The sequence below is a fragment of the Ailuropoda melanoleuca genome, chromosome 1 (genome assembly GCF_002007445.2).
Source record: "Ailuropoda melanoleuca isolate Jingjing chromosome 1, ASM200744v2, whole genome shotgun sequence".
Classification (NCBI taxonomy): Eukaryota; Metazoa; Chordata; class Mammalia; order Carnivora; family Ursidae; genus Ailuropoda; species Ailuropoda melanoleuca.
Genome location: NC_048218.1, coordinates 10,841,913 through 10,856,871, shown reverse-complemented (window position 1 = coordinate 10,856,871; position 14,959 = coordinate 10,841,913). Strand labels below are relative to the sequence as shown.

The window sequence follows — 14,959 nt, the reverse complement described above, 5'->3', positions numbered from 1 at the left end:
TTTTTTGAAGATTTTATTTATTTGACAGAGATAGAGACAACCAGCGAGAGAGGGAACACAAGCAGGTGGAGTGGGAGAGAAAGAAGCAGGCTCATAGCGGAGGAGCCTGATGTGGGGCTCGATCCCAGAACACCGGGATCACGCCCTGAGCCGAAGGCAGACGTAACCGCTGTGCCACCCAGGCGCCCCCCTTTTCTGGTGTTTTATGACATTCCACTATGTGAGAACACTTTCATTTGGTGATACGCTCTCCAGTCAAGGATGTTTGTTGTTTCCAGTTTGTGTCCGTAATAAGAATGCTCGCATATAAAAGACTGTGTTATGCTGTCAAATGGGTTTTCTCTAGGACAGTACTTGTAAATGGAAATCCCAGGTTACAGGTGTACAACCTTCGACTTGACTACATATTCCCCAAGTGGCTGTGTGAATTCCTTCTCCCACAGCTGTGTAACAGAGCTCCTGTTACTGTGAATATCCTTGTCAACCCCTGGCAAGATTATACATTCTTACTAATCATTGGGGTGTGTAATGGTTTCTTACTGTGATTTTAACTTGCTTTTCCCTCACGAATGCTAATGTTGAGCACCCTTCTGTGTTTGCTGGCCACCTGGAATTCATTTGTGAAAGACTGTTAAAGTGTTTTATCAATTTTTCTGTTGTGTTGTCTTTGTTTGATTTATAGGAATTTAAAAATATATTCTAGATGAATTGCTTGGTTATGTATTATAAATATTATTTTCTCTTTTCAATCTCCCTAATGGTGTTTTTTGAAAACAGAAGTTTCAGAATCTTTTTTTTTTTTTTAAAGTAGGCACCATGCCCAGCATGGAGCCCAATGCGGGGCTTAAACTTAAGACCCTGAGATGAACACGTGAGCTGAGATCAAGAGTCGGATGGTTAATCGACTGAGTCATCCAGACGCCCCCAGAATGATCTTTAAAAATATACATAACATGCTAACAATTCTGTTTAAAGTTCAATGGCGGGGCGCCTGGGTGTCTCAGTCAACTGACTCTTGACGTTGGCTCAGTTCATCAATGGGTTTCCACTGCACTTGAAACAAAATGCAAACTTCTAATATAGCTTAAAGAGCTCTATCTGATCTGACCATTAAGCTATTCCTTAATACATTTAATTATTTAATTTTTAGGTTTTTATTTTGTACACTGAATGTGATTTTTTCCCAGTAAAAGCAATCCTTTATCTTTTTACCTAAAATCAACTTCACTACACTTTTGTAGTCTTGACCAGCTCTTTCAAATATTTTCCCTCTAAAGTTGAGATGGTGTATTCCAGGACAGTCAGCATTGCACATACCAACTAACTAGTGCCATCTAGAGGGCGAGAGCGCACACATGCACGTATGTTGAAAATGTTCAGACAAGCGAGTCATTAAAGTAGAGTACCAGGTGATGTCACTCACACATGGTACTTTATTCTTTACCAAACTCTTTAAGATAGCTATTTTCCCAATTTTCTTGATTATAAAACGTGACTCAGGGTAATTAATTTGTCTGGGTTCACATAGCTAATAAATTTGAATGTCTGACTGTAAAGCACTTCTCTAGCAGTGCACATTCAAGGCACCTACAGTTTACTTATATTTTGGGGGGAACATCTTCCGTTACAAGAACTGGGACTACCTATATTTTCATTAAGAAATCAAACACGTAGGGGTGCCTGGGTGGCACAGTGAGTTAAGCGTCTGACTCTTGGTTTTGGCTCCGGATGTGATATTGGGGTTGTGGGATCGAACCCCGCCAATGGGCTCTGTGCTCAGCAGTGTGCTTCAGGGTTTTTTCTTTCCCTCTGCCCCTCACCCCTATAAAATAAATAAATAAGTCTTAAAAAAAACCCACACACAACGCAAACAGGTAGTCCTTTAAAGAAAGCTAACAGTAATAAAACTACACTTAGCAAAGGCTCTAACATTGCATGGTAACATGTGGTTTAATGTTGAAATCCCTGCTTTTGTGTTAGGTGGTCCACCAGTGTTTATTATGTTATAAAAAACTTGAAATATAAATAAAAGAGCCAGGTAGGAATCATAATAACAGCACACCAAACCCAAGCATTATAATTTTAATTCTTTCTTCCTTAGGTCCAAAAAAATCATGCTGAAAATGTGTACGAAATTTTGAACGAAAAAATTATTTTTATGTTTGACATAAATGGCTTAAGAACTGAAGGCACAAAAGAACCAGACGACTCACTCAACTTCTTAACTTTATCTTTAATATTCTGTGGCAGGATTAATGAGACATTTTTGGGGAAGTTGTTTGGAACCTAATTGTTTGGTTTGGTGAAAGAACAGACTTATCTGAAGGTGATGAGTGCTCAACGTCCATTTAAAAAATCATTAACGAGGGACACCTGGATGGTTAAGTCAGTTAAGCATCTGCCCTTGTTCAGCTCATGATCCCAGAGCCCTGGGATCCAGTCTTGCATCGGCCTCCCTGTTCACCAAGAAGCCTCCTTCTCCCTCTGCCTGCTGCTTACCCTGCTTGTTCTCTCTGATAAATAAATAAAATCTTAAAAAAAATCACTGAAGAATTAATAGAAATTAAACTAGAGTTGTGCTAAACTGAATATTTCCTTCTGCAAATCTTCAGGGAACGTACTGAAATGATTTCCTTTTTTTACAAAATGTTGGAGCTACAACAGGGCTTAGAGGCTATGTAGTTGGAACATGCCCAGTGTCTTGCCCAAAGGCAAGTCGTCACAGTAACTTCTTCAACTTTTTGAGGAACCCCCATACTGTTTTCCAGAATGGCTGTACCATTCCTACCAACAGTATAAGAGGGTTCCCCTTTCTCCACATCTTCACCAACATCTGTCATTTCCTGACTTCTTAATTTTAGCCATCCTGATGGGTGTGAGGTGGTATCTCATTGTGGTTGTAATTTTTATTTCCCTGATGCTGAGTGATGTTGAGCATTTTTTCATGTGTCTGTTGGCCATGTGTATGTCTTCTTTGGAGAAATCTCTGTTCATGTCTTCTGCCCATTTCTTGACTGGATTATTTGTTCTTTGGGTGTTAAGTTTGATAAGTTCTTTATAGGTATATACTCCAAAGATACAAATGTAGTGATCCAAAAGGGCACCTGCACCCCAATGATTATAGCAGTAATGTCCACAGTAGCCAAACTATGGAAAGAGCCCAGGTGTCCATTGACAGATGAATGGGTAAAGAAGATGTGGTATACATATACAATGGAATACTACTCGGCCATCAAAAAATGAAATCTTGCCATTTGCAGCAACATGGATGGAACTAGAGGGTATTATGCTAAGCAAAATAAGTAATAAGTGAAAGACAATTATCGTATGATCTCACTGATACGTGAAATTTAAGAAACAAAACAGAGGATCATAGGGGAAGGGAGGAAAAAATAAAACAAGATGAAATTGGAGAGGGAGACAAACCATAAGAGACTCTTTATCATTGGAAACAAATTGAGGGTCACTGGAGGGGAAGGGAAGGGATATAGGGTAACTGGGTGATGGACATTAAGGAGGGCATGTGATGTAATGAGCATTGGGTATTATATAAGACTGATGAATCACTAAACTCTTCCTCTGAAACTAATAATACATTATATGTTAGTTGAATTTAAATTTAAAAAAAGGAAAAGAAACTTATTCCCAAGCTACTGTAATCAAGGCAATTTTGACTGGCATAAAAATAGATATATAGATCCCCTGAATAGGACTGAGTCCAGAAATAAATCTATACATCTATGGTTAATTGATTTTGAACAAGAGTGTCAAAACAATTCAGTGGGTATAGAAGAGTCTTTTCAACAAATGGTTCTGGGACTCTAGATATCTACATGCAAAAAAAGAACAAAGTTGGACCTTTATTTCACACCATATACAAAAATTAACTCAAAATGGATCATAGAGGTAAACATAAGAGCTAAATCTATAAAATTCTTAGAAGAAATCATAGGTGTAAATACTTGTAAACTTAGCTTAGGCAATGGGTTCTTAGAAATAATACTAAAAGCACAAGACAAAAGAAAATATGAATAATCTGGAGTCCAGCAGTATTTTAAAAACTTTGTGCTTTAAAGGATACCATTAAGAAAATGAAATGGCAACCTTTAGAATAGGAGAAAATATTTACAATCATTATATCTGACAAGCAACTTATATCTAGACTATGTAAGGAACTCTTACAACTTACCAATAAAAAAGACAACCCAATTTGAAAACTGGGCACAGGATCTGAACAGACATTTCTCCAAATAAGATATACAAATGTCCAGTGAAGTATGAAAATTTTTCAACATCATTAGTCATTAGGGAAATACAAATCAAAATCATAACAAGATATCACTTTTAGGATGCCTAAAATTAAAAAGGCAGAAAATGACAAGCAGTAGTGAGGATGAGGAGCAACTGGGACACTCATTCACTGTTAGTTGAATTATAAATGTTGCAGCCATTTTGAAAAGGGTTTGTCAGTTTCTCAAAATGCCAAATGTAGAGTTATTATATGACTCAATAATTCTATTGCTAGGTATATACCCAAGAGAAATAAAAACATATATCCACACAAAAACCTGTACCAATGTTCAGATCAGCATTATTCATAATAGCCAAAAAAAGTGGAGACAACCCTGATATCTAATCATAGATGAATGGAAGAACAAAATGTGGTATGCTCATACAATAAAGTATTATTCAACCACTGAAAGTGATGAAATATGGATAGATGTTACACAATGCATGAGCTTTGAAAACATGACCTAAATGAATTAAGACAATTACAAAAGACCACATATTGCAAGATTAATGTATATGAAATGTCCAGAATAAGCAAATCAATAGAAGGAGAAAGTATATTTGTGGTTTTGAGAAGCTGAGGAGGGAAAATGGAGAATAACTGCCAGTGGGAATGGAAGTTCTTTTTGGAGTGATGAAATGTTCTAAAATTAGTGGTAAGGGTCGGTCAACTTCGTGAATATACTAAAAATGACTGAATTGTATGATTTACAAAGGTGAATTTTGTGGTATGTAAATTATATCTCAATGAAGCTGTTAGTAAAAAACAATTAGTAAATACATGATGGAAATGTGTATAAATTATGCCAAATCTGCGGGGGGGGGGGGCAAAAAAAAAAGAAAGAAAGAAAAAAGATTGGGCCTTTTTTGGTTTGTTTTTTCAACAGTTAATGTTCTATAACAATTTAGTTTAGGAGAGTTAGTCAAAACTCAAGCCTGGGAATCCAAATGAAAGGTTTCAGTTGACTCCATAGTTACAAGGTTCTCAAAAGAATAGGTGAAATAAGGCCCAAGGATATATTCTGGGGTCAAAAATAGTATAGTTACCTGTAAAAAAGCCAGTCGTGGTCCTCAATTTTCAAAATGTGTAATATCAAAATAACTATGGATCAGCGACTTTCACAGCATGGTATTTGAAAGTGAGCTTTATCTTTCAAAGGAAGACATGTGTTTGGCTCCATAGCTAGGTTTAATATACACAGATCTCAGATTTCCAGAAAGATACCTTTTTGAAATTAATTTTAAGTAAACTCTATCCCCAACATGGGGCTTGAACTCATGACCCCAAGATCAAGAGCTGCATGCTTTACCGACTGAGCCAGCCAGATGCCCCTGAAATCAATTTTTTATAAAATAGTATTTTATAATATAGTATTTTATAATATAGTATTGCTTGGGAATATTAGACATAGTCATTAAATATAAACGATTTACAGTTTCCAATTTTAGAAATAAAATGCCACAGATTTGCTAGCCTAGTTCAAATTACCATACAGACTCAAATGTATAAATTAACTATTTTTAATAGTCCAAAATCCAATTTAGCTTTCTGTTACCACAAAGTCTGATTAGGGATTATATCATTTAAGAATAAACTCAGGAAAAATTTTAATGAAATAGTTCAAGAATACAAAAGAGTACATGTCGACCTACTGATAAGGTATGAAGAGTAACATAACTCCTGGCATAAGAAACAGCTGAGGTAGCACCACCAGAGTCCCGTGGATCCACTCTGATCACATCCTCTACTTCCGCCCACAAAGGTAAGCCTACACCTGACTTTTCATCCCTGTTTTCTTTATATCCTTAAATAAGATATGTTTAATTTTTTATGTTTTTGAACTTTATAGAAATGTATGGTATCACATTGTATTCTTCTGCAACTTGCTTTCCTTACTCAGTAGTTTATGAGATTCGTCCATCTTGATGTCTGGCTGTTACTGGCTTTCACTGCTAAGTTGAATTACAATCTAGGAATATCTTTAGTTATCCATTTTCCTGGTGAAGAGTATTTATTCAGGTTTTTTCCATTTTTATTCCACAGTTATAAACCATGGTATTAGGAACTCTTGTGCCTATCTACTGGGCCACATCGAGTTTCTGGGAGGTACAGAACTACCAGAATTATTAGGCCTAGAGTATATACATCATTACCTTTATTTAGATAATGCTAAATTATCTTTTTTTTTTTTAAGATTTTATTTATTTATTTATTTTTAGGTAATCTCTACACCCAACATGGGGCTCCAACTTACAACTCTGAGATCAGAAGTCAAATGCTGTACTGACTGAGCTAGCCACGTACCCTCTTCTCTAAAGCATTTGAATCAATTTACACTCCTGGTGCATAAAAGGTTCCATTGCTTCACATCCTTGCCAACACTTGGGGTGATTAGACTTTATAAAATTTGTCAATCATGTGGATGCTTAATGGTATCCTGAGGTGGTTAATTTAATTGGCCTTTCCCTGATTACTAAGAAGATGCAGCATCTTTTCACTATGGTTTCCTGAAGAGTGTGTGTGTGTGTGTTCGTATTTATTTTAAGTATTGAAGAAGTAAATTACCATAGGAAAAATTAAAAATTAATATTTAGTTAAACTAAACAACTGGTCGAAATATATTAGCAATAGAAACCAAAGGAAAGTGTTTCTGATGCTTTCCTGTCTCAGACTCTACACATATTATCTAGATTTTATACATTTTTAGTTTCAACTAATAACAAGAATAAAAAGTAAAAAAAAATTCTCCACCTGAAACTAATGTAATATTGTATGCCAACTATCCTTCAATTTAAAAAAAAATTCTGATCAGGGATATGATTTCAGAGCCAAGGAAGAAACCACTTTTCAAACCTCTTACCACTGCAGTATAAGTGAAACTTAAAGGTCTATACGCTGTTTGGTCTGAGTATGAATTTTATGGATACTAAATATACGCTGGCAGTGTTCACGTGACCAGCCAACAGGTATTTATTACGCAAGGTGGATGCAAAAACATCGCGATGTTACAAAACACCACACACATCAATGATGCAAGACTTACGTGAGCTGCAAAAGACTGGCACGTACCCAAGTAATGCTCGTGAACTCTAACAACTTCACAGAGTCCAGGGCCTTCAGAATCCAGGGGCAGAATTCCTGGAAATTAACAGGAGAAACTTAAGGGAAACAATCCCATAATGAATTCATTCCTAATGAGATGCCACTAAGTATTAGTCTACATTTTGTTCACTTGAGTTTTGAGGAAGATTCCAGTAATTACTGGTGTGGGGAAGGGAGAGACCTCAAAAGTATGGAAGGGAAGTGGACAGTTCATTTTCTGTCACGAACGCTGTATTGCCTATACTACCTTTCTTTTTCTCCCTCTTCTATCACCTCTGAGTGACGGTAAAGATGGTGTCCGATGTACAGAGCCAAGTCAGAGTCTTGGGGGCACCTGGGTTCCTCATTAAAATTGTCCTTGATGCACAGCTACCTTCCCACAGTTTGGTTCTATAAGATGCTTCCAGTAAAATCCCATTTTCCTCTATGCTAGTCTGATTTTATTTTTGGCCACTTGAGTAAAACAGTATCACTGACGTCTTGGATGAATAAAAAAGATAAGAGAGACAGAAATAATAAATTCTCCAAAAAAATACATGAGTCAAAGGCAATACCATAAAAAGCTGATGAAAACCTTCTTACAAATCTGTTCTTAACAACTTCAAGCATACCATAAAGTAAATATTTTCTAAGTTTAAGTAAGTGTCTTCCTATGAATATTTTCCATAACAAAAATGGTAATTTTCAAGACTACTACTAAAGTCATATTTTATGTTTGTGTGACTGTTTAGGATATAATAGTATAGATATATGTATTTGCAGAATAGTATTCACTATGGATTTTTAAAATAACCAATAAACTAAGGGTTTCCAGCAAACTTTTGGTTTTGTGGGAGTGGTATTACGAGGGAGCAGCTCTGTGAAATGCAAGCTGGATATGGAGAGCGGAGTTTCCGCACAGCTGAGCCAGTCAGTGGTCTTCAAGCAGGTGACCTGTGACTGTGCTTTCCAGAATCCGCAGTCTAGTCATAGACTGGGGTCCTGTCAGGAAAGGGCTGTACCAACCACAGTAACAACTATGGTCATCTTTCTATCTACAATATTGTTCAATAGTCAAATATTAGAGAGTTTAAATATTCTGCTATGAGATTAAACTCTCAATTTTCTTCATCAGTGGATATTTATGAGCAAATTATAAAAATCAGGATACATGTATCCTTCTATACAAAGCACACAATAAACATGAATCGTTGTTTTAGAAAAAGAAGAGATGACAGCAAAACAGATGACTTGCAACAGGCTTATAAATCATAACTTACCGACGACTTCATCATCTGGTTGAAAGAATGATACCTTGCTTCCAACTTAAAGAGGGAAGAAAATTAACAATTCGTATTGTGAGGTTATTTAATACCACCGTTACTTAACTATTAAAATAAATGCATGGGTTAATAAAAAGGTCACTAACTCAGAGAAAAGGCCAAGAATTTCTAGGACATTTTGATGGTCAATAATAAAGACTGTGGGATAGATCACTTCAAATCTGGGCCATGTGGCTGTTGACACCACAGAAGAGGATGTCTATTTAGCTAAGGATGAAGGAATAAAGGAAAATAATCCACTCTCCAGCTCTTATGATGATTACACTGCTTTCCACCCTTCCTGTGGTGAGCCCAATTTCCTATCATTATTTTAGGTACAGAACCTCAGACATACAATGGCAGATTCTGGTAAGAGTCATGCATAGAATTACTTTGATTTGGAATTATAGTAATATATGCAGACCAGAGTCAAGAATTTTCTTGGAACTACATAGAAATGATGGTGACATTTTCTCTGCACATGCAGAGGCAGAGCCTCCACCATCAACCAATTCTTTCGAATATTTTTGTTCAAACAGTAACAAGAAGAAAGGAAAGGAAAAACTCAACCATTGTTGAATGCCTACTTGCTGTATCACATTTGATCTTCCTCCCATTTAACCCGTGATGTAGGTATTATTATTCCTAGTTAACAGACAATGAAACTAAGGTAACGTAATGAAGGAAGATGGAAGCCGGGAATCTAGAAGTGGCCTCTTTGGCTGGCTATGGGCAAGATGGTTCCAGAGCTCAACTATTGGTACTCTGCAAGCAACTCTAAGTTTGATATTCCTACTTCCAAATCCTCTTTTCACAGTTTACTCTTTCTTTGGATCCCTCCTGCACCACTATGCCCCAATAATTTTGGCTTCTGATGCATTGTGCTTTTCCCTTTCCCTTCAGCTGTTGACCCCGGTCTTCCTGGGATCACTCTGATCCTTTTCAATTGGCTTCCTTCACACTCCGTTCAGTTGTCCCCCAAAGAGTGGACTCCTCTATTTCTACTCTCTCCCTGAGTGAGCTCATCAATTCTGATTTCAAATACAAATGACATGTGGACAATTCTCAAATATATACATTTTTAACAAGAACTCTCTTACCTTTGAGCTTAAACTCACATAATTGCTTAATAGACCTCTCCATTGAGATGTCACTCACGTACCCTGAACTCAACAAGTATGAATCTAAACTCACCGTTTTCCTCCAAATCAGATCCCTTTCCCTTCTCAATTAGTGGCATCAATTCATTCCTTAAGCAGAATCAGGTAAATCACTCCGGGTTCTTAAACCTGCTTTTACTCTCCTGTTTTAGTTAATTATTCGGTCCTGATGATTTGACTTCCTCAGTATTTCTTCAGCACACACCCTTGCCATTGCTATCTAGGTTATGGACTTTGTTATCTCTTGCCTGTTAGTCTATGACCTGACCAGTCCTCTTGCCAACAGCCTCAAAAGTGCCTAAAACCCAATCTGATATATGAGGCTCATTATGGCTCTGGCCCTTGTCTACCCTCCTGCCTCATATTTTGGAGGTAAGGAATCAGTGTTCGTGTCATTAAAATATTTTGTTTGTTATCTTTTATTCTGCTGTTTTTGAAGGAGAATTTTCTTTTTTTTTTTTTTAAAGATTTTATTTATTTATTCGACAGAGAGAGAGACAGCCAGCGAGAGAGGGAACACAAGCAGGGGGAGTGGGAGAGGAAGAAGCAGGCTCATAGCGGAAGAGCCTGATGTGGGGCTCGATCCCAGATCGCTGGGATCACGCCCTGAGCTGAAGGCAGACGCTTAACCGCTATGCCACCCAGGTGCCCCATTGAAGGAGAATTTTCTTGACAAAATGTTTCTCTGCTGTCAAGTATCTTGCCTCTGACTCCTGCCCAGAACTTTGCTTTTGCTCTGGCCAACACCAAACTCTGTAATTCTTACAATACATCACATTATTACTTGCTTTGGTCTTTGTTCATGATATCCTCTGTACTGAGTATGATTCTCCTCCTTAGTGTCTGGTTATTGTACCCAAGAAGGCTTTCCTGTTTCTTCTGGCTGGGCTGGGTAGCTCTCTTCTGAGCTCTCATAATTATCTGCTCATGTGCATGTATTTGTCTTTTCCCTAGATAGTAAAATTCTTTGAGGGCTGGGACTTTGTCTCATTTAATATGCCAAGCATTTAGCAACTGCTCATTAAATGTGGTGTAAATAAACAAATGAATGAATTTAATGACATGACAATAATCATGTTCTGACTATTAGAATTCTTATTTTTATTTTCCTTCAGTCTGAGCATAAGAAAGAAGAAATGAAAGTATAATTTAGCTGCATCTGAAGAAAACGCTGAGAAAGAGTCAAATATATTAGATTAAAATCACAGATAAAACTCAGTCTAACCCACCCTGCCTACTCATTCATTCATTCACATATGCAGAAAGAGCAAATACACTGACTGATCATGAACTACCTAAAAGCAACGACTGTGAAAGTAGGTCTATTTAGAAACAAATTATCTCAAATACTTAGGCTTACTGTCTTGCATGTTAAGACCATTATTTACTAAATAAAACTTAAAAAATTTTTTTTGATTTAAGGCCATCATAAAATCTTACCACTTATTTCTCTCCAGAACCCATTTTTGCATGAGCAGACTGCTTTTAAGTGCTCAATTTTAGGCAAACTTAAAAAACTGAGTATGAATGTACTTACTATTATTATAATTCTGGCCCAAAGCCAACCTACACAAGTAATTTATGGTTTGTAAACATTATAAAAAGAACAACATCGGTCATTCCATTGAATATGATTACTCATGGATTTAAACACTTAATCCCCAAATATTTACTAAACTCTAATAAGCTTTTTAATTATAAAACACCAATTAAAAAATACATAAATAAGAATTAAAAAAAAACCACGAATTGAGTTCCACATTTCTTTTTAATTAAAAAACAGAAACATTTCTGTATAATTAAATTTCACATTTGAGGAAGTGTACATAATTTTATGTTGTGGTAAACCAATTAGCTACCATTTAATTCTTTCATCTTAGAAAATAAGTACAGATATTTACATCTATAAACTTACCATCTAACACAATTCCAGCAATTTCTCTCCCAACAGGAAAAAATTCTTTCTCCATCTTCATTTCTGCCAGAAGCTAAATCATGAAAAAGATTTATTGTTAAGAATAAATCCTAGCTTCTTCTCGTAAGGAAGGCAAGAGCAAAAATCAGACCACAGAAAAAGCAAGTATGATTTAATTTATGGAGTTAAGACAAAGCAAATAACTTCACAAAGTAAGTTTCTCTTTATAGTAGGAAACCAAGAGTTTGCTGACCAATTAGTTGATCAGTAGAATTTAGGTATCAGTATTATTATTCAAATCACCATTAATATCCTTTGTTTAGCATTTTTACTTGCCGTATATGAAGGGAAATTATGGCCAAAACTCTGCTTGGTTGACTAAATACTTTTTACCAGTCACTTCATTCTTGTGGGGTGAAGGGAGTTTGGAGAGGACACTGTTGAATAAAGGGGATGCAGCCAGTGAGAAGAAAAAGTTTTCCATTCCCACATCTTTGAACATCATCTGAGTGTTTCTCACAAGTCTTCGGTAAGGGGCAGGTGGGAAAAAGTGATGGAGATAACATAAGGGAAACTGCCATATAATTTCAGATTGGAGTTTCTTTTTTTTTAAAGGATAGATTATTATTTTTTAAATATTTATTTTTTGAGAGAGAGAGGGGCAGAGGGAGAGGGAGAGAGAGAATCTCAAGTAGACTCTGTGCTGAGTGTGGAGGCTGATGTGGGGCTTGATCTCACGACCCTGAGATCAGGACCTGAGCTGAAACCAAGAGTCGAATGCCAGTCCGACTGTGCCACCCAGGCACCCCCAGGATAAATTATTTTTTAAGAGGTAAGTATTTCATTGGATTCCAAACCAATTACGTACTTGACTTTTAAAGTGGCAGAGTGTACATAGACCTATAGTTTAAGTTCCTGCCACTTATGCTTTTATAATAATACTAGAGATGCTAGGCACATTTAAGATAGAGGATTGTAGGAACCACAACAAAAATAAATTGAAGTAATTCTTTTGTATATTTCCTCTATTTAAAAATTTTCTGATCTCCTGTATATATGTAATTGCCAGAAAAGTCTCTCTTTCAATGTGAAACTTTATGTTTTTCCTAAGATGTTCCTATGACATAGCAATAGAAATACTGGGTGTTGTACAATATTTCTTTGATGCAGACTTTTACAGAGCTTTAATCATGTCACAATTGCATCCTGTGGTCATGATCTTAGGGTTTTGGGATGGAGCCCCACATCAGGCTCTCTGTTCAGCAGGGAGCCTGCTTCCCCCTCTCTCTCTGCCCCTCCCACTGCTTGTGCTCTCTTGCTGTCAAATAAATAAATAAAATCTTAAAAAAACAAAACAATTGCATCCTGCATCCTTCACCTACCACAAGCATTTTCTTACGTTACTACACAGTTTTTATAACCATTATGTTTCATACTTGGGCAATTATTTCATTAAATTGATTTTACTCTAACTTACTTTCTTTCTGTTAGAAGTGGAGATAATTTTCCGAGACTGGGGATTTCAATGAATTTTTCATAGTTTTAAAAAGAACACCTTGGATGGTCTGAACATACAACTTGGCACACAAGGAGCAGTAAGTGCTAGCACTTCTGGTGAAAGGATTTCAAGGCATCTGACTAATTGCCTCTCAAGTCATGCTCATGTTGTCTAATGGAAACCTACGACCTTGTTCTGTAATTTTCCTAAATGTGACTATCGCAGAAAAGTTTTAGGTTCCTAGAAATTATGATGACATTATAATCCAGGAAGTTAAGGGTCTAATAAAACTACAGCATTAATCTTGACAAAACTGAGTAAATGGACCTTCTTTATTTATCATGACACACTTAACCACACTTTATTTACTATTTGAAGACTTTTCATGTACTTCCTGTCACTAATGGACGATTACTATGAGGTGGTATGAGCACGGGGATGTGTAAGTGTGAGCAAGAGAGAGAATAAGAGAAATGACAATAAGAATATGAACCCTTTCTAAAGACATTAACTAGAAATACCTACAGAATAGTTAATAAATCACTGATTAGATTTCTAGTTTATTTTTACTGTGTTTATAAAAGTAATGTCTTCCTTGCGGCGCCTTGGTGGCTCAGTCAATTAAGTGTCTGCCTTTGGCTCAGGTCATGATCCCAGGGTCCTGGGATCAAGCCACATGTCAGGCTTCCTGCTTAGTGGGGAATCTGCTTCTCCCTCCACTTCTGCCCCTTCCCTGCTTGTGCTCTCTCAAATAAATAAAATCTTTTTTTTTTTTAAAGATTTTATTTATTTATTCATTCGACAGAGATAGAGACAGCCAGCAAGAGACAGAACACAAGCAGGGGGAGTGGGAGAGGAAGAAGCAGGCTCACAGCAGAAGAGCCTGATGTGGGGCTCGATCCCACAACGCCGGGATCACGCCCTGAGCCAAAGGCAGATGCCTAACCGCTGCGCCCCATCAAATAAATAAAATCTTAAAAAAAAAAAAAGTAATTTCTTCCTTGATTAATAGGCCTTAGTAATTATAAATTCTTAGTCTTTCACAATGTAAAGGAGTTTATAAAATATTTTCATATAATATGTCTGACTTCAGTTAGATAGTAATACAGAAACACACAAATTGACATTACATTTTTTCCCTAGCTATTTTAGTCTTCTTCTTCTTCTTCTTTTTTTTTTTTTTAAAGATTTTTGTTTATTTACTTGACAGAGAGAGCACACAAGTAGGGGGGCAGCAGGCAGAGGGAGAGGAAGAAGCAGGCTCCTCACTGAGCAGGTACCTGTATCCCAGGACCTGGGATCATGACCCAGGTGGAAGGCAGACGCTTAACCGACTGAGCCACCCAGGTGCCCTGCTATTTTAGTCTTCTAAGGATGTTAATTTTTTGGCAGTCAGAAGTCAGTTATCATTATATATTTGTACACGAAATATACCAGGAAACTCTCATTTGACTTTTGGTCAAAATAAAGGCATCATACCTTCGTATTTATCTGGCTCAGAGCACAAGCTTTAACTTGAAGTTTCACATAGTTATCTTCTATAACAGGAAGATTTTCCTAGAACCAAATAATACACTCCTTTGAGAACATGCCTTTCTGTTGTGAAAACATAATTGAATACATAATTGAATAAAACTAAACAGACCCCAAATCTTAAAGCTAACTGAAAAAGCCACAAATAATTATTCCATT

At 36.6% G+C, this 14,959-nt stretch overlaps 1 protein-coding gene across 1 annotated transcript in view; it reads right to left on the bottom strand.

The window, feature by feature from the left end:
• Positions 1-14,959, bottom strand: part of CRYZL1 (crystallin zeta like 1) — a 38,348-nt gene that overhangs the window by 11,068 nt on the left and 12,321 nt on the right. The window contains exons 3-8 of the mRNA XM_034654701.1: positions 14,747-14,824; positions 11,770-11,842; positions 8,653-8,697; positions 7,361-7,429; positions 5,408-5,473; positions 5,269-5,312 (exon numbers count right to left, since the gene is read on the bottom strand). Of these exons, the coding sequence (XP_034510592.1) occupies positions 5,269-5,312; positions 5,408-5,473; positions 7,361-7,429; positions 8,653-8,697; positions 11,770-11,842; positions 14,747-14,824 (375 nt within the window). The remainder of the gene's footprint in view (positions 1-5,268; positions 5,313-5,407; positions 5,474-7,360; positions 7,430-8,652; positions 8,698-11,769; positions 11,843-14,746; positions 14,825-14,959) is intronic.